The sequence below is a fragment of the Grammomys surdaster genome, unplaced genomic scaffold, assembly GCF_004785775.1.
Source record: "Grammomys surdaster isolate TR1022 unplaced genomic scaffold, NIH_TR_1.0 125889, whole genome shotgun sequence".
Classification (NCBI taxonomy): Eukaryota; Metazoa; Chordata; class Mammalia; order Rodentia; family Muridae; genus Grammomys; species Grammomys surdaster.
The window spans coordinates 1,211,624-1,232,014 of NW_021620714.1; the positions used below are offsets into that span (position 1 = coordinate 1,211,624).

The 20,391-nt window shown below is 43.8% G+C and overlaps 1 protein-coding gene across 1 annotated transcript in view; it reads left to right on the forward strand.

Moving 5' to 3' along the window:
* The window catches only part of Slc49a4 (solute carrier family 49 member 4), a 76,715-nt gene that overhangs the window by 54,457 nt on the left and 1,867 nt on the right, over positions 1-20,391 (forward strand). The window contains exons 7-8 of the mRNA XM_028752317.1: positions 556-683; positions 14,660-14,842. Of these exons, the coding sequence (XP_028608150.1) occupies positions 556-683; positions 14,660-14,842 (311 nt within the window). The remainder of the gene's footprint in view (positions 1-555; positions 684-14,659; positions 14,843-20,391) is intronic.

A 20,391-nucleotide genomic window follows, 5' to 3' on the forward strand; every position in this document is an offset into this window, starting at 1 on the left:
AGAGGCGCTTGTATACAGAACAGGCCCAGGTCTGCTGGAGGAGGGATGCTCAGAGGCGCTTGTATACAGAACAGGCCCAGGTCTGCTGGAGGAGGGGTGCTCAGAGGCGCTTGTATACAGAACAGGCCCAGGTCTGCTGGAGGAGGGATGCTGAGAGGCGCTTGTATACAGAACAGGCCCGGGTCTGCTGGAGGAGGGATGCTGAGAGGCGCTTGTGTGCATGACAGGGGTGTGAGTTTTGTAAGAGCCAACTTTGTACTTCAGTGTCAACTCTAAAACTGAGCTAATGTGTGTTCATTATAAAATGTTTTAAAAGTATAAAAATAGAATAAAAGTCAACTTATAATTCTATTCTGTGAGCAGTAGACTCCAAACAGTTTATATAAGAAGGAAAATTATTATAAAAGTAACATAAGTAACTCAAGAAAAGAAGGAAATATATATTTGTAACTGGCTTTTAAAATTATACAGTGAAATCGTTGCTTAAAGCATGTTGCTAATTTAAACAATACTGAGAAGTCTAGCTAGGATTAATTTAATATTGTTTCTTTTCAGGTTTGCAGATTTTATCCGGGGTATGCTGAAACTAATTCTTCTCCTCCTGTTTTCTGGGGCTACACTGTCATCCACGTGGTTCACCCTGACCTGTCTAAACAGCATTACCCATTTGCCTTTGACAACAGGTGAGAACAGGTTGCTTTTGAGCTTGGGGTAAATACTTTCAGTTCACAGAAAAGTACGTCCTCTGACAGTAGGGCCTGGTCCTGCTGTCTGCAATTGTTCCGTATACACGAAGCAGGCTATGGAGACATCTCAGTTGGTAAAGGCCTGTGGGTAAGCACAGAGATCTGAGATCAGATCCCCATAACCTGTGTAAATGCTGAGGCCGAGAGGCTGGAGACGTGGCTCAGCTCTTGCAGAGGACTCATGTCGTTCCTAACATGCCTGTCAGGTGACTCATGGAGCTCCAGCTCCCGAGGATCCAACACCTCAGCCTCCAAGGGCAGTTCTGGACTCATGTGTACATACCATGCCCATACACAAAGTTTTAGAATCGTTTTGTTGTTGTTGTTGTTAAAGGCTTGGGGCTCAGATGCAGCCAGATCCATGAACCTTATGGGCTAGACAGCCTGTCCCAACCAGGGACTTCAGGCTCAGTGGAAAATCCTGTGTCAAAAATAAAGTGAAAAGGGATTGAGGAAAGACACCCAAAATCAAAATCAACTCCACATGTATATAAGCTTGTGTATGTGTGCAACTGCACACATATGTGTACATGCCACATGTATGTGTGTGTGTGTACATCCAAGTGAGAAAAGCCCAAGAAATAATTGACTATTTTGCATAAGGAAGTGTCCTCTTTACAGTATCTCATAAAGTGTGAAAATGCTTACCTTTGTGTAAGATTCACACCAGAGCATAACATTTTTCTCCTGTTTATAATTATTACTAAGCAGTACGGTAGAGGGAAAGCACGGTTGTATCTAAAGCAAGCCTGCACATAATCTCCGACCCAGCCTGGTGCCTTATTTTATGTGGAGTCATCACATCTTCTGCATAAAGCATGATTTCTGGTTTTTGGAAGCTGTAACCACCTTACTTAGTTTGTGTAAATGACCAGAAATATTTATAGTTGCTGTTATTTCTACTATTATAACTAACGTAACTTCTGAGGTTTTCCTGTCATTACTGTAGTAAGTTACAGAAATGCAATGTCTTAACAGCAGCACCGATTGTTCCCGTGCGTCCCTGTAGAGTGGGAAGAGACTGCTATAGTGTCTGGGCTAAAAGCATCATGGGAACTGCAGGGAAGAATCTCTTTCCTTACCTCCAGTGATGTCAGCCCTGTGACTTCGCACACAGTTGCATCTGGACCGTCTGTCCCACCTCCCTGCTTTCAGGGATTCTTGGCTTACATTGGGCCCACTCAGATAATCCAGGATAATCTCCCAATTTCAGACTCCAGTTATTAGCAACCTTAATTCTATCTCAGGCTTAATCCTCTTTGCCCTGTAAGGTAACACATGAATAAATTCCAGAGACTGAAAAATCAGTCTTTAGGGGAGAGAGGCATCATTCTGCCCAGCCAGGGTCTTGTCTAGATTCCTGTGATGGCTTACTAAGGAAGGCCAGGACTCCATGACTGTTTGTTCCTCTCTTCTAATAAAAAGACTGCTTAAGATACAGGTATCTTACTCATCTTGCAAGTAATTTTTAGGCACAGTGGATTACATACTCAATTACAGGATTATTTGTTGTGAAGTACATTGGGGATTAATGTCATACCAGCATTTGATAAGTAGAAGTAAGAATCTGAAGGTTTTGTGGGGCCACTTGCACAGTGGCATGTGGTCCCCCCGCCTCGTGTAGTTTAGAATTTCTCCACATCCTACTTTGGATCACTGCGTCTGGTGTTAGAATGATGTACAGCCACTTTCACAGAGATGATAAGCAGTCATGTAAGGTTTACAGACAGCGTGCCCGGGAAACTCATAGGGGCTATACTGGGCACTGACATCTACTGAACTCCCGTCCACGGAAGTTCCCAGTCAGTAGATGGGGGTTCATTCTGATGACATCATAGCTTTGAGAAGCTAGTTGATTAGCCGTTGATGTAGTAATGAGCAGGTCTCCACAGAGCTGATCTGGAGCAGGAAATGAGGGTGGCAGTAACCAATGCGATTGGGAATTGGAGCTCTACAGTTGCCCATCAGATGCACACACCCTGTAGTATTGGGGTCGTTATCCCAGTCTATGGATACTGCTCTTTAAATGGCTGCTGAGTTGTCAGGACATACACACCTACTGAACTGCTTCCACCTAAGTGTGTGATCAGCACAAGTGTTAGCTATTTCTCTTCGACTTGAAAGCACTGTTAAAAATGGAGACCATACTAAGTAAGGATTAAGATCAGGGGTAGCTGTCTTGCATGATGTCTCCAAGGGTAAACATGCTTGCTGCTCAGCCCCACAGCCTGAGTTCAGTCTCCGAGACCCACACATATACACCCCCACATTTATACCCACAACCAATCGATCAATCGTAGATAGATCTAATTTTTAGATTAAGAAAAGAAACAAAGAGGTTTTTTTGGGGGGGGGTGTTGGTTTTGTTAAAGTTTAACAAGTTAAATTCCCTCCTAATGCTGAAAGACAAGAATGCTTCTATCAGCCCCTCAAGCTTTGAACCCTAGTCATCCAGTGTAATAATTAGACCCTGACTAAAACCCTGTGACTGTTTATATAGCATTATTCCTACATGGAATTTCAAACAATTAGGCAAGTGTTCTGAGTCAGATTTCTTTTTAAATTTATTTAATTGTATGTGTATGGGTGTTTTGCCTACTGTATGTCTGTGTACCATATGCATGCAGTGCCCATAGAGGCCAAAAGAGGGCGACAGAACCCCTGGAAGTAGAGTTGCAATAGCTGTGAGCTGCCATGTGGTTTCTGGGAATCAAACCCAGGACCTGGAAGAGCAGAAGTGTTCTCTGGTGAGCCAGATCTTTCTTTCACTCCATTCTGGTCTAGTCTAGCACTTGGGCCACACTCAGGTGGATTCATTTTAGTTTACAGCTTCTCTCATCCATGGAATCACATGCAGACTGTTTTCAGGATCACATCTAGAAGTCTGCATGTGTGAGACTTTAACAGAACAGTTGTGAATGCTTGATGACAGCGGTTGGCTGTTCATTATAAGGCAGGCGACTGTAGGGGTCAGATGCAGTGTCATCTCAGCAGAGGCTTTAGGAGGGAACTTAACTTTTTACGTCCGCTTTTGCCTGGATATGTATAGTGATTATACCTTTATAGTCAGGGGCAGGGTATATTTGAAAACAGAGCATCCTCTTAATCTCCCATGATTTGATTGACCTGATTAAGACCACATTTTCCAGCCTCTGGTTGACAAGAAGTGCACTAGACAGGAAGAGCAGAGGCAGCCTTCAGACATAGTCAGGGCTGGATGAGAAGGTTGAGTCTGATGAACCCATCTTAACCAGGAACATGCTCACCGTAGTCACATCATGATATTTATGTACATTTTACTGTTGTTCACTTGCAAGTGCATTTTTTTAACGTCACTTAGATATTCCCGGAAGATAGTTTTTAACTTACTAAAAGCCTGGGTGAAGAACTAGCTTGTGTCAGCTCCCCTCTACAGCCTCATAGCCTTTCTTGCTTCATTCCAAGTAGCACTTAGCAGGCAGGTCTCTAAGCGTAGCTTGCCCTCCTTTCCAGCCTGAAGATCTGGAGCATAGATGTGTATCTCATAAATTCTGTCCCCAGTCCTGCACCAGGGAGGGGAGTACATTATCTCATCCCAAGCCTCAGTAGATAGAACTGTCACTCTGTCATTCAGCACAAGCTGCAGGGAAGGCAGAAGGGCACGTTTTAATGGAACAATGGGGAATTTTAATAAATCTATCACAGGTACTCCCTCTGGCTTTGTAAAAATCTGACCTAATTCTTTTTAAGTGAAAGAGGTTCCATGAAAGGGAATTTACTACAGAATCTAATTATGGACAGATCTAGACTTTGAGGTTGATATTTAAAGTCAGTAATGGTAAATTCGTGTCTCTTTGTAGTGGCCATTCTTAGTCAGGAAATGTGTAATCTTTTTTTTTCCTAGAATGCTTAGTGTTGCTCTGATGGGCTTTTATATGTCAGGAGAGTCTGAAAGACATGTGAGACAGTCATAACTACAAAGCAGTGCTGTGTCTATAGCAGGAGCCCCTAAAACTGTCACCCCAACGTCTTACCTGCCTTTATGTCTGAGCACTCCAGTGTCGCAGTAAGACCCAAACCATCCGCTTGCATGTTACCCAGGGTATCCTCATCACTAAACAGTGGCGAGTGTATACACACAACTGTGGACACAATAAGCTAAAAGCTAGTTAAGTTTGCTTGCAGCGCTGCCTCACAACAACCGTCATTAGTCTTTGTGTAGTCCACGGATCTTGCTATTAGAGTTGCCACCTCTGCAGAAGGAAAACTGGGTCATGGCATTGTCTCTGAAGGCAAAAGGGGTTGATAGATGCACTTGCTCACACATATCCTCTTGGAAGCTGTCAGCACTATGCAGTTCTTTCCCCTTAGGAAAACTTAGTGTTTAAAATTTCATTATTAATTAACTGAAGTGTTTACAACAGGACAAATAAATAACCTCATGACTAGATAACTTGCGAGCCTCAAAATCTAGAGGCTTTTGCTATAAACAACCACTGCGAGCACATTACTCTCCTGATCTGAGAATGAGATGTCTAGCCCTGTTAGCCACAACTCACACAGTCATTTTTTACTGTATGGATGAATGCTTGTAAAGTGGCATTTTGAAAAATGCTAGCGCTTTGGTGTTGAGTTTGCTGAAACAATACAATTTGACTGTTTGACAGAAGTTGCCTTGAGAGCTATTATTCATCTAATTTCATCTCTATGTACTAGAATGTGCAGTGATGCTACCCAGCAACTCCAGGGTGAGACAGAAGAGAGGTGTCCTGCTGGACAGACACCCCTTAGAGCAATAGCTGACCACAGGTAGTGTCTGTGTTACCTCGAGAAAGGAATCCTTTTTAACTGTTTGAAAGTTGCATGGTGTGCACAGGCCAGAAAGTAAACTGTTTTGTTTTTATGTGTTTTGACTTTATTACAGTAATTATTCCCATTTTGATAGCACATAAAAAGTTAAAGCATACACATACCCCCTCCAATTATCCCCCATTTTAATAGCATGCAAAAATTAAAAGCATACTCATGGCCCCTCAGAGCACTAAATATGATTTTTAAACATTTTTAAAGAAACATGTGACTTGAAGCTTTCAGTAAATATGACAAAGGGTAACTTAAAAGGGACTCTCACTCATGGTCATTAGTAACGACGACTCAGAAAAGGAAAATAGAAAATGAACCAGGAAGAGAATGGATGTGTGAGACTTCGGGGTGTAACGGTCATAAGAGCTGGAAAGGGGGCTCAGTGCATAAAAGTTGGCACACGAGTATGGAGACCCAAACTTGAACCCACAAAATCCATGTCAAAGGTCAGGTGCAGCTGCCCGCCTGAGTCCAGTGCTGCACAGAGGGTGGGAGGCAGAGACAGGAAAACCCTGGACTCCGTGGCCAGCTCTCCGAGCCTGTGCCTGTCTCCAGCAGGGTGGAAGGGACAGGCTAACACCCGAGGCTATCCTCACACGTGTTCTGTGGCATAAATACACATGAGCATGTGCTGCATGCACATACAAAGGATGCATTAAAATGATTTCTTGAAGTAATAAAATGCTCAAAGGATCTAGCAGAGAATATCATGTAATATTTATTTGTGGAGATGTTCAAGAGAAGTAAGTCTTGGGTAGAACTGTGTTTCAGAAGGCAGTCAGTCAGCACTCATGATTTAATAGTACACTGCCTTCTTCCGAGCCATAAATAATTTGGGGGTCTGGAAAGTGTCTGATAAACCTACATGCTGGTATCATTTCACAACCAGTCTCCAGGCCCACTCTTTCAAGGATTATTTGTTGTGCTTCATTTCTGCAAGATAATTACTTTGCCTTTCAGCCATACGGAACTGTAAACATAGCAAACAGTCAATTTTTATGAGACTAAAGTATGCTGGCAAAGAGGCTAAACAAGGGTGCCTGCAAATTAACAACACAGACGGAAATCAGTCACTAATGACATCGCCACAGTCCTGGCGTCCTCACCTGGGCGAGGCCCATGTGCCCTGTGCTTAACTTTCAGCAGGTTATGAGGGATACAGCAGTTACCTTTTAGGGAGAAGGGTGATGATGTGAAAGAGAGGTGCAGCTTGGTGACAGAACCAGAGAGCCGGGCCTGTTGGACACACCTGTCACCCAGCTATTGGGAGACTCAAGCAGATATCTTTAGTCCATTGCTTGTCTAGACTGTGAAATATGCCTGCCTGTCTGTATGGATGTGGCTTGGTTTTTTGTGTTCAGGGTTTATTTTTATGTGTGCATGTGCATGTGAGTACCAGTGCCCACAGACACCAGAGGGTTCTGGAATTATAGGTGGTTGCTGGCCACCCTGTGGATCTTGGGGGGCCAAATTATTTACCTCGGTCTTAATTTCCAAAGGTGGTTTGTTTGTTTGTTTGTTTGTTTTCATTTACAAAGTTACTCTCAATGGGGAAACAGTTCTAGTAAGGTCTAATCTAATAATTGCTGGCTGTCTTTCCCAGCTTTATCCTGAAATAAAAGTTCCATCAACGTGCATGTAAGAAAATTTGTCTATAAAGTGTACTGTTGTCCTAAACCTAAATGAGAGAAATTTCTTAACTCTCTTAAGATAATAAATAATCATTTTTTTGTTTTACATGTTATATCTTATTTCTTAATAAAAACGTAAACTAATCCTTGGCCACTCTTTGTTCATCTACAAGCACTGTGAGAGTTTTGTTTTTTTTTACATTCTGGGAAAGATCTTGCTATGTGAGTTAAAACTTGTCTCTGATCCACTTAAATGAACTTTACCCCCATTTGATATAATTTATCATTCAATAAATGAACCTTTGGGCTATAAAGTTGTCTCAGTAGTTAAGAATGTACTGTGCTCTTGCAGAGGAGTGAAGTTTGGTTTGTAGCACCCCTAGGGCATCTCACAATTGTCTACATCTCCAGCTCCAGGGGGTCACACCCTCTGGTCACCAGGAGTACTTGCATGCTTTTGCCCAGTAGAGAAAAATAAAAATAAAATAATGGACAAATGGACCTCATGCTGGAGGTGTCAGTCAGTAGAGTGCCATCCTAGTGTGCACATAGTCCTAGGTCCGTTCCAGCCCCACACATAGGGGTATGGTGGTTCATTATCAGAGACAGGAGGGTCAGAAGTTCAAGGATTTCCTCAGCTACATAGCCAGTCAGGGCCACTCTGAGCAACTTGACACCCCACCTCAAAGGAAAAGTAGTAATATAAACATTAAGTGACACCTCCTTTGTAGCATCTCAGATATACATTTATCTGATAGCAACGTCCATATCTCTCACAGGGAAGGTCTTTCCTATCTTGATTGTCAATTCTGGGTCCTAAGTCCTTTTCCCCCAGCAAGTTATATATCTGGAGCAACAAGCTCTGGAGAGCAAGTCATCTCTCCTTAGTGGCCCTCAGCATCTAGAGACATTTACTATGTCTGGCCTAAGTCTTAAATTTATCACACTCCCTCTCCACAGCTCAACAGCCATGTGTGCACACCACTGACCAACCTGGTTCTCTGGTTTCAGCATCGTCGAATATCAGGGTTATCCTTAAAGCATTGCTAGGATGGGGCCTGTGAGGTGGTCCAGCAGTGAAAGACACTTTTCTTGGGGTGGGGGTTGAACCCACATAAGGGGGGAAACACAACAGAGCTCTAGAGCATTCTTACTTAAGCACTGAAGCATCTACAGTTTTTAATTAAAAGCAAAACATTCCTAGAACTGGTGCACCCACCTTCCTGCTGTGCTCCCAGCCAGAGACCGGGGCGTATGGCTGCTTATGATCAGACACATGTTTTGAGAGTGGCATGTAATTACCTTCCTCACTGTGCTGGAAATGGCTGCCAAGCCAGGAGATAGCAGAGGAGTGATCACAAACAGAGCGTCTGTTTACTGCTGGAGCCTCGAAGCCTGCGTGCCATCAGCCACTGACAAATGGATGTGAAGAAAGGCACAAGCTAAGTTTTTCCTTGAAGGTACTTAAACAACAATTGTTGGCCTACTCTGCAGATGATTACAATTCTCTTTGTGACCTGTGGATGTTCTTCTGCCTTTGGCTCCGTCAGTCTGTCTCTGTGCAGTCACTTCCCGTTTTGGTGTAGAATACAGATTTGAGGCACATGTGGTGTGTATCAGTACTATTAAATAAAAAATACCGATGTTTGGGGTCCTTCAGTCTGACACAGTGGCTTGGTAGAAAAGCTAGAGCCAGTAGGCCTGGACAGTGTTATTAACAGGGTTAGGTGGGCATTTGTGGAGGTGACGTAGAAATGAAAGGAGGAGCGATTGTCTACAGAAGCCTAACTGTTCTCTACTCAGAACAGTGACGGTCGGCTGTCTCTTCAGGAGAGTGGGACTGTGCACAGGGGCTGTGGGGTGTAGGGCAGAGGAGGGAGCTTTGAGGATGAAGATTCCATCTGCAGGTAGGTTCCACTTCGCTCTCAAAGTGCTAAATGCCAAGGGGGGGATTGACCTCCAACCTGAGGCTTTTACGTCCTTAACCTTTCACTGCTAGTTTAACCTGCATCTAAACAAGTTGGCTTGATTTGAGTTTTGTTGTTGTGGTTTGGTTTGGTTTTTTTTTTTTATTTTGGCTTTCAGGACTTTAGTCACTTCAATTTAAGACACTTAATTTACCTGCCCCAAAGAGCGATAAGAAGATCAAGTGTGGTATAGTGTGAATGCTGACATAAAGTGCCACAAAAGCTTCCAAGTCCAAAATCACAAAGTTGCTGTTGACATATCTTCTTTGCTTTTTCTTGGGGTAACCTTGTTTACATTGTGTGAAGGTGCATCTCTGTATCTCCAGTTGTTAATTATGTACTGGCAGGAAGCTAAATGCAGGCAGGATATTGGTATTGTCATTTGTTTGGCCCATCGCCAGCCTTATAGTTTCAAATATTTGTCCTTCCACTCCCGTACAGATACCCGAGGGTCAGACAGCCCTCTATACCTAGAGGTAATCTAGCACTGTATCAGAGATTGTCTCACTACCAGTTGGTTGTAATAAAGACCCAATAAATAGCTGGGCAGGAAGAGAGGGCGGAACTTGCAGGCAGAGAGAATGACGCAGGAGAAGAAAGCAGATGCAGGAGATTCAGAGAGCCAACACAGAGGGGACAGACAGAGCAGAGCAGAGCAGAGCAGAGAAAGGTATAGAGCTAGCAATGTGAGTTGTGGGCAAGATAGCTGGGTTAAGGTAGATGAGCTAGCGGGGAGATTGTCCAAACAAAAGGCCTGTTGCTTTAAACCCATGTTAAAAGTCTCTGTCATTCTTTATACTGCTGACAGGTCTGAGAAAGTCCCTCTATAGCTTTTCTTCTTTTGTTTTGGTTTTCAAGATAGGGGTTCTCTATGTAGCTCAGGCTATCCTGAACTCATTCTTCTATAGATGAGGTTAGCCTTGAACTCAGCGATTCACCTGCTTCTGCCTATTGAGTACTGGAATTAAAGGCATGCACCACCACACCTGGTGGGTAGAGCATATCTTGAGTCTCATTAGATGTTGACTGCAGACGTTTTTCTTCTTATCTGAATTTTGGAATTTATTTTATCTTTTATAGACAAGGTCCCAATTAGCTCAGGCCTGCCTTAAACTCACTAGATAGTAAGGGTGGCCTTGAACATCTGATCCTCAAGGCTCTATCTCCAGACTTGGAGTTACAGTGTGCATGGCTGTACTTAGTTTATGCAGTGCTGAGGATCAAGCCCAGGACTTTGCCAGGCAAGCACCTCACTAACTGAGATACATCTAGCTCTTTGCTGGGGTTTCTTTTGAAACTGCTGCTCACCCAGGGCAGTGGTTCTCAACCTGTGGGTCACCACCCCTTTCACAGGGGTCACCTAAGACCATCAGAAAACAGAGGTATTTGCATTATGATTCATAACTAGCAAGATTACAGTTATGAGGTAGTACCAAAAATAATTTTATGGCTGGGGGTCCCTTTAGTACATGAAGAGCTGTAGTAAAGGGTTGCAGCCTTAGGCAGGTTGAGAACCACTGACCTAGGGAGTAGGTACTTTAGTGAATGAAAATGTACTGGATTGCAGTTTTCTCCTTCTACAGTTCAGCTGTTTGGTTTGTCATGGGAATGACTTTCAGGGCTATTATCCATTTTATGTGCCTAACATACATCCATTTTAACTATGCTTAGTATTACACATGACTCCCTTTTTTTGCAGCTTAAACTACAGACCCATGAAATCTTATTAGCTTTTTTGAAAAAAATCTGCATCAGCAATTCATTTGTGTTTATTCTGCTAAATTACCTTGACGTTTTAATTGAAAGGCAGTTTATTATAATTTTAGTCTCACTATTATAAAAAGTCATGGAAATATTTAATGATTGTGTTGTTTGAACCTTCTGTGATGAGCAGGAAATTATCCTGTCTACTTGACTTTGAATAGATGACACTCATCCACTGACTACATCGAGGCTGAACTGAAATTCAAGTAGAAATCAAATTCAGACTTTTTATAGTCAGTCAGCTTCTACAACCTGCACGCTCCAGAACACTGAGGAATGTGTGTGTGAAATCAGTGCTCACAGCTGCCTTTCCCTCACTCTGATTAGGAAGACATGCAGTTAACTCTTCCCTATGTAATTTATTTGATTCCTTATTCTGTGGTAGAAAGTGATTTTAGCATATTCACCTAGTAGTGTTTGTTTTCTAAGCGCTCTTAGTTGTCATTTGGGTCCTCTGCAAGGACTGTATTGGCTCTTATTCTCCAAGTGTTTCTCTGGCCCCATTTAACTTGTCTTCAATCTTTGCACATACTACAAACAGCGTCTCTGTGACTGTCTTGAGTGTATGTGTACCCACACAGATAGAACATAACATCCCAGAAGTAGACTCTGAATCAAAGAGTCAGCACAGTGATTTATATTAGATATTTCCAAATCACCCACCAGAAGATGAAAGTCTTCTACCAGAAGATAATCAATGGTGTTTGACCACAGTAGAACTTTTCCCTTTCCAGTGACGGTTCTTCAGAGACTCCTTGTGAGCATGGGCCAGGAGAGCTGCCTGGCTTATGGGTTATCTAACAAGGTTTGCCTTCTCCAAATGATGCTCTCCGGGTGAATCCCAGGTCTGCCTTTGTACCAAGCTTGGTAAAGATCAATAAACTCTAGTGTTTCCTTCCAAGGCCCTGTACCCAGTCCTTTCCAGCATATACTTCTCATTATATTCATTTATCTTGTCAGTTATTATATTGATTATGATTTTTGTAAACATTATATTTTGATTCACCTGATTATAATTTCATGTAGAGATATAGCCCCTTCAAAAATATAAGCATAGATAGTTTTTTTAGTTCTGTTTTGTTTTTGTTATTTTTCTGTTTTGAGACAGGTTCCACTGTAGCCCACATTGTCTTCAGACCTTCCATGGAGTCCAGGCTAGTTTTGAACTCAAATCTCCCTGTTCTACCTCCTGAGTGCCAGGTTTACAGTATGAGCCACAAGGTTAAAGAAGAAATATTTCTAGCCTTGTTTCCTAAAAACATGTAATTCCGTCAGTTTGTGATCCTAGATTAAGTAGTAGCACTTGCTGGTCCCTAAGTGCTAGAATTTTTTCTTGTCATTTATTTCATTACTTTTTTGTTCTAAACTCCTAACTGATGTGTTTTTGGGTCAGTAGTTCTTTCTGCCCTGATTACCCAGTGGTAATCTGACCAATCAATAAATGATTGTACATTGGAAATAGAATGTAAAAGCTACTAGCAGTATTCCATCCCCAGCGGACCACACATGGGTCATGTGTGAGTAAAGAATGCTGAAAGTTTGTGTGATTCACATCCACCAGTAGATAGTGAACATGGGGTGCTGTGTTGTGCTTTATTTTTACAAGTCTCCTGAGTGTGGGGTGGGCTGGAGAGGCGGCCCCGTGGTTAAGAGTGCATGTTCTCCTGAAGAGAACCTGAGTTGAGTTTGCAGCACCTGTAACTCCAGGGCCAGGGCAATCCAGTGCCTCTGGCATCCTGGGCATGTGAACTCACATGCCCATCCGCATCTTCATACAGACAGTCCATCTCAGTGTCTCTGCCTCTCTCTGTATCTCTCTCTCTCTGTGTCTGCCCCCCCTCCTTCCTCTCTTCTTTCTCATTGGGGGAAAAATAAAACTCATGGGTAGCAGAAGGGCTCAGCTTGCCAGGCAAGCCTGACAACCAAGAGCCCATTTAAAGGTGGAAGAAGAGAACCAACTCCCAAATGTAGTTATCTCCCCTCTACACGAGCTCCGTGGCACTCACACCACACAGACACATCACACACACAAGCACAGCAATACGATGCCTAACAGTAGAAAAAAAACCTCTTGAAAACTATGTCATGTTTGGATGGGGTGACTTGGCTACTCCTGTGACTGTAAGGGGGCCATGTGTCACCTAGCGGTAGGGATGGGTGCTACGTCTTTGCTGTTCTCTAGTTTCATGTCTTATCGCTGTCACAGAGTAATTGCCAGCCATTTACATGTTCAGAGGACATTTTAGACTTTATGATCCTGGAACATGAGCGGAAGTGGGGGTGGGGGCTGCAGCGATTAGGTCACCCAGAGAAGTCCGTTAGAAACTGGTGGCACTGCTGTCTTCCTCCCCGAGGTAGATGCTTAATGACCGGTGCCAGCTGTGGTTAACTCTGGTGTTTGAAATGCTAGAATCTGTAACTGATGCGAAAGAGATTTGGTTTAATGCCCTTGCTTTCTGCAGCTCTGCACAGCAATGTTTTCTTAATAAATATTTATAGTAAAAGTATTTTTCTTGTAACTTTGTAATACATTCTATACGTTATTGTCAGCAGATATCTTTATGAAAATATAGGTACATATTACAGCTCTCCTCCTCGGGCTCTGTTCCACCTTCAAACTTGAGTTACTGGGGGCATATCGGCAGATAGGAGCTGTGCTAACTAATGCTGGAGTGGTGTGCTCTCCACCCAGTGTGCTTACAAGAACCACAGTGTGTCCTCTTCTAACAGAATGCACTACACGTAACATGAGTAGGCTAGCCTGCTAATCTGATCCTCCCACCCTCCTCGCCTTTTAATTTTTATTTATTGATTGTTTTTTTGGAGAGAGTTTCTAAGTAGCTCAGAACAGCCTCTAATTCATAGTCCTCCTGCCTCAGCCTCCCCAGTGCTGTGATTAGAGGCCAGCATCCCCAGGGTTGGCTCAGCCCTAGTATTAGTGTATGTGCTTGTGGTGGAAACAGACCTTATTTTAAAAGCCTCTGACACAGAACTCCTTCCCGACTGAGGACTGTCCCTCCTGTGTTCTCTGGAAGGATGCTGCGTGCCTCGTGCGGCACGTGGAAGCCACCGTGAACCGTCTCTGCATCTGTAACTTTCAGTAACATTTCATGTGCCTTACATTTATCCTTGCATCTTCAGTTCTCTTTAACATTGTAAAGTGAGACAAGATTTGTTATAACTTACTGCATTTCATTCCCTTACCTCATTTGCCTGTGACTCAGAGAAAAATATATCTTTATTTTTATGAATCTTTTCATCAGAAGCTTTATTTTTTATTATATTTATTTATTGTGTGGTACATGTGCCACGCCACATAGATGGGGATCAGAGGACAGCTTGTAAGAGTCTTTTCTCTCCTCCCACCATGTGGGTCCCAGGGATTGGACTCAGGTCACCAGGCTGGGTAGTGGGTGCACTCACAGAGCTATCATGCTGGCCCAGAATGTTTTTAATTTGACTCTAATGCTAAATTGCTTTTGTGCTTTGGGATAATCCACCAGAAAGAGAAAGCAAATAAACTGGTAATCATTCAACAACAAAACCTTTCTTACTGCAGAAAACCAGAGCAAGGTGGTGACAGCCATGTGGTGTTGTCAGACTTCGTCAGGAACTGTGGGGAGGACACTCAGCTCCAGAGCTGCTGCTTAGGGAAACCCTGTGTCCTGTCTGCTGTCGGTGGACTGAAGCATTTGTGTTCTTATTTCAGTGACACTGTATGCCTCCTGCATCCTCCTGGGAGTATTCTTGAACAGCAGTGTTCCAATATTCTTTGAGCTTTTTGTGGAAACTGTCTACCCTGTTCCAGAAGGGATTACCTGTGGAGTCGTCACTTTTTTAAGTAATATGTTCATGGGAGTGCTTTTATTTTTTGTCACATTTTATCATACAGGTAAGAATTTTATTTTATTTTTTATTATTGACTATCTAAATGCGCTTTGAGACAGGTTTGTGGAACTGATAGGGGACTTGTGTGGAGAATTGTGTCACTAATGCGTATTACATTATGAAAGCATTCACATGCCAGTAAAAACAGTGACCACAATTGTGTTTCTTGAAGTGTGCGTGTCCATGGGCGCTGTCACCTCTAGAGGGCTTAAACTAGCCAGGGTGGGGCAGAGTGTGATTTTCAGCCCAGCCCTGGCCAGGCGATTACCACACTCGAGTTTGCATTGACAGTCACTGGTAATATTACTTTAAAAATACATGTAGTCTGTGGTTTCTGAGAATACAGTGAATTAGTGTCAGGGGTTTATGTGGTTTAAAGCCATGAGGATGAATAAGAGTAAGTCAATAGGCTGAGCTGTTCTCTGAAACAAGCTACTCCAGGAGGCCACTCTGTTTATAGGGAACTTCTGACAAGCCTGTAATTGAAGTAATAACTGTGTTAACCTCCTTGGCCAGAAGATACATTTTCAAAACATTCAAAGCAACAGAGAAAAATCTTGGCAACTTGAACTTCTCCAAACTACACAATGTATCCAACTGACAATGATTTTCATAACATGGTTAAGAACAAACAAGATGGCTCCTGTCAGTCAGTCAGGGCTGCAGGTAAAGGCTTTGGCTCCACTACACCTGGTGCGGGCTTAGTGTGCCATCAAGGCAGGAGCACTGATGTCATTGCCTCTTCTCTTCTGTTTCCAGTGCGGAACACACCACCTGTTAGGGAAAGAACATCTGCCTTCTACACAGAGCCTTGGTCTGTTGTGTTATAGCTTTAATTCACTTCAGTTGTGTCAAAGTGGAAATTAAAGGTCTGTTGCCTTTGCCTGGCAAAGCTTCAGAACTAATGTGTGTCCCAAGCACAAAACCATTTTTCAGCTGATGGGCTCAGGTTTAAATGTCTGTGCAGCCATGCAGAACAAGACTTTCTTTGCTCACAGTGTTTAAAAGCAGCAGCTGATGTTGGTAGTGTTATTCCCCAATGACTCTCTTTCCTTGGTCTCTAGCGTACAACAGTATTGATCAGTGTAAAGCAGGGAAGGCACCAATAACCGAAAGCACTCTAAAACTGTGTCTTACTCAGTTTCCCATTCCTTCTGGTTGGACACTTTGTTAAGGAAGGCTTAATTTAGACGTTGCTTGCATGATGATATACCAGCTCTGATGAAGATCTTATAGGGCATGATGAGAGAGATCTCAGGGCAAGATGATGAAGACAGGGAGGGGCAGTCAGAACTTCCTACTGGAGCCCACTTCTCAAAGATCAGCACAACCTACGGCCATGGAAGACTCGGTTCATGTGTCTTTACGTTAACACTTCTTACTGCAGGACTCTGGGGGTTTGGTATCCACTGCTCTTCTAGGTCCAGCAGCAGGTTTTGTTTTTTTTTTTTTTGGGGGGGGGGCATTTTTGAGACAAGGTTTCCCTGTGTAGCCCTGGCTGTCCTGGAGCTCACTCTGTAGCTCAGCCTGGCCTCAAACTCAGAGATCCACCTGCCTTTGCCTCCTGAGTGCTGAGATGAAAGGCATGTGCTGCCTCTGCCCAGCTCCCAGCAGCAGCCTTTGATAGATCCATCAGAGATTGACACCTGTTGTGACGTAGCTGGAACTCCATGCATAGTGGCCAGAAAAGTAACAAGTACCATTTCCGCTAACCCTTGCCTGCCCTGGTTACAATAAGACTTATTCTGACTGGGAGGAGAACACGGTCCTCTCATTAGCTGAATTCTGATCGTGTGTTCTTACTCATATCTGAACAGCTGGTGACCTGCCTAACCTCTTGGCTGCTGTGAGCAACTGAAACTTGCAGTAATAATTAATTTAATCCACTGAGACGATTTCCAGACAGGACTTTGAGCATGTGAGTGGGCAGTGGCTGTGCCGGCAGGTGTGTGAGAGAGCGCAGTGCACACACCCCGGAGGCGTGCTTTGTCCCTTCTTAGTAAATAACTCACCGATGCTACAGTGTAAATGAGCAGGCTCCTGTCCTAGACAAGTGAGTCTGTGAACATGTCACGACCACGGGCACAGGGTACTTAGCGCTGTGACCCGAGTTGAAATCCCTTCATACACAGTTAACTGTCACTGCCCTACAAATCCTGCAGCAAAGCGCCACATGCCTTAGGACTTCAGGATAAACTGCGAATCTAAAAATTTTATAAAATGATTTCCTCAAATCACTCCTAGTGCTGTGCCCAGAGTCCAAATATTTTATATAATGAACTTGATAATCTCCCGTAAAGCCAGTGTGGAAGTGACATAATTCAATAACTTTTAAGTAGATGTGAAGGTTCGACTATTATTGCCCTCTTGAAAGTTCTGAGTTTATTGTTTTTTAAGAAAGCCTGGAATTGGTTTGTTTGGTTGTTTGGTTGGTTGGTTTGGTTTTAAAGAGATAGAGTCTCGCTGTATTCTCCAGACTTGACCCCCTGGGCCCTAGCCACCCTATCGCCTTACTCTCCTAAGTAACGATGACAGACAGGCATGTGTCCCCATGTGTGGCTACAACCTGGGTTCTGATCCTCTAAGAGCTGTGAGTTTAGCTCTCTTCTCGGGGATGTACTCCACTTCCTTGACAAGGTTCTTTCCCGCCCACACCAAGCTGTCTAGTGCCTGCCTTGGATAATTTCTCAAAGCTGTGCAACTCTGTCCCACACGAGCATGCGCTTGCCTCCGGCGTAAGTCCACTGGCGTATCTGGAGCTCTGGGCCGCAGAGCCTGAGTTGTGCCTTAGTACAGGAAACCATATCAGATGTTTTAGTATTTCCTGACATGGGGTTTTCAAGGTCAGTTTCAAAAGAGAATGTTGCTTGTTCCCTACTGTAAGGGGAATGTTCCTCTGAGACCCTTGATGAACTGTGACAGTGCAGTAATACCTTATTCTAATAACACCAGAAAAAAAACAGTGTGGGGATGCTACTGTCCTCCGTGTGCTCTCAAATGCAATCTGTTTTATATTCTGAAATTTGTCTTATGTGCTATATTTGGTACTAAGCACAGCAGTGAGTTTTGTCTAAATGCATAAAGATTTTGAAATGACTGTCAGAATTTGAGGCTATAATGTCATTCAGAAGATCCGGGGACCTGGCTGAGGTGGGAAGCCTTGCTAATGGGGAGGATCAGCAGCCGTGGACCAGGGATGTTACACCTAAGAATGAGAGTGCTGTGGTGTAAGGTGGGGGCAGGGGAGGTTGGTGGTAACCTCTGTGGAGTGCAGAGAACAGGCCGTTGACTGGATCTGGGGTGCCCACTGGATGTTCACAGGGAGAATGGAGATAGTTTTGTTGAACACCAGTTGGCTCTGGAGGTTGTGGAGATGGTGTTTGTAGATGATCAAACTGTAAGCATGATGGCATTGAGAGAGAAGAGGGAAGAGGTTAGCAGCTTCTGGGAGGACAGAAGATGAACCAGCAGTGCAGAGCCAGTGTGGTGCACAGGGCCAGCACAGTGGCGCTGCTCAGGGTTGGCGTGGTGCACAGGGCCTGTGTGGAAGTGCTGTGCAGAGCACCAGCAGAGTGAAATGTGGCATTTGAGCTTCAGACTGGCACTGAGGATGAGGCTGCTGTGTGGTAGACGTTGGCAGGCAGCTCATACAGGGGTGTGTTGTGTAGTCCTGCCTTCTGGCATGGATTTCTGCCTCCCCCAGTGAGAATCAATGTGAAGGTTTTCAGGAAACTGCTCAGCCAAACAGATAAAAGTTAAGAATGCAAACTTTTCAGTGTATTGGATATCATTCAGTTATATTTTATGACACTGAGCTCAGAAGGTCAGAGGCTTGTTGGCTTTATAACTTAGACAGATTTCAATGTTTAAGTAACCACCCCCGTCACGGCTGCCCCCACCCCATACCAGTTCCCTGTGCCTCAGCTATAGTTTCTATGAATGGTTTTCAGCATGGAGATGCAGGTATTCCCCTGCCTCAGACCATTTGCTTTCTGAGATGAAAAGTGGTTTTAAAGAGCACTTGCTGCTTGTAAGTTTCTAAAGGTAGATTTGACTTTTCAAACACAGTAATGAACAAACATCTGAACCTAGGCAGAAAGGAATTTCACCCTTTAATGAAATAAATGTTCAGCTTTGGCGTATTGGACAAAGGCCCTGCTTGAAGAAGGGCCAGGGATACGTCAGTCAGTCATGGCACGTGCATTGCGATAGCTTCCTATAAATTAAAGTTACTGTGATTTAGTAGGTGCAGTTGTGAACCGCACTGTCCTGTATCTGCTTCCTTTTATCCAGTGCATATACTGTGGCGGTCAAATCAGAGAGCTCACTGTTACAACAGTTGCTGTTTAATCCCTTCCTCTGACTGCTTCCTCCTACTTAGTAGAGTTATCATCAGAAATCCAGGCTGTGTGTTTAATATACAAGCAGAAATTGCCTGAGAAATTATCCTTTGAGGAACCATGATGACAGGGACCAGGGACCAGAGCTTCTCTTGGGACTCGGGTTCCATGAAATACAGGTAGAAAGAACGCAGAAAGCTTGGCAGAAAGTGGAGTGAGTCCACACCTGTTTACACTGTGGGCTACCTAGTCCATCTTTAAGACCAGTTCCGTCTTTAGCCACTGTCGTCGTTGGGAGGTGAGGAAGCTGCTTCTCAGCACAGTATAGAAGAAGTCACAGCAGCACCTGCTTTCCTGCTCAGGGTCCTGCTCAGTGTCAGCACAGCTTGCTCTTAGGCCCTGTGAGCTGGGGTTAAACTGAAGCAGTGGCGTGGGGTCCAGGGTTGACTGTTGGAGATTGAAAGCGTTTTAGCATTTCATAGGAAGGCAAAGGGAAAATGTAAAGCCGTGGAAAGGAGGGAAGATGGAAAAGCCATTCTCCTTCTTTCTTTTCTCCCATTGGAACTGATGATATTAGACTAGAGAAGTCGTCCCCAACCACCATCGACAAGTTCTTCATGCCTAGAAGCTACTTGCTCCCAAGCTGGAGATTGATGGGTAGGTGGGGTGGTGGCAGAGGGAGGCTGACCAGATGCAGATCCCAGCCCATGGTCCCTGGAGCTCCGAGCAGCAGCCAGAGGCAGTCACAGTTGACTGACCCAGCAAGTGGCCCAGGAGTGTCCTGTTACTCCTGGACATGAGAGCACTTCTGAAACTTACTCTTGATGGCATTAAGTCAGATAACAGCCACATTGCCTGCTTGGATAATGTTTGCAGGTTTCCTAATGATTAGCATAATCAATGACTATTCATGGTAGAAGGGAAAAAACCTGGAGGAGATAACACTGGTGTCTCTATGAATAGAAATGATTAACTCTTTAATGTTTTACCTTATATGTCCATATATTCTAATTCATGTTGCAATGGTTAGTATTAAATATTTTTGTTGAGATCATAGTTCCATCCAAACATATGAAAATGTTATCTTAAAAGTCAACTGAGGAGGGGAGGCTGCACAGTGGGTGGCTGTACAAACATGAAGCTGATTTTGATCCTCTGCAACCATCTGAGAAGCTGGGCATGCTCACACGCACCCGCAACCCCATGTGAGAAG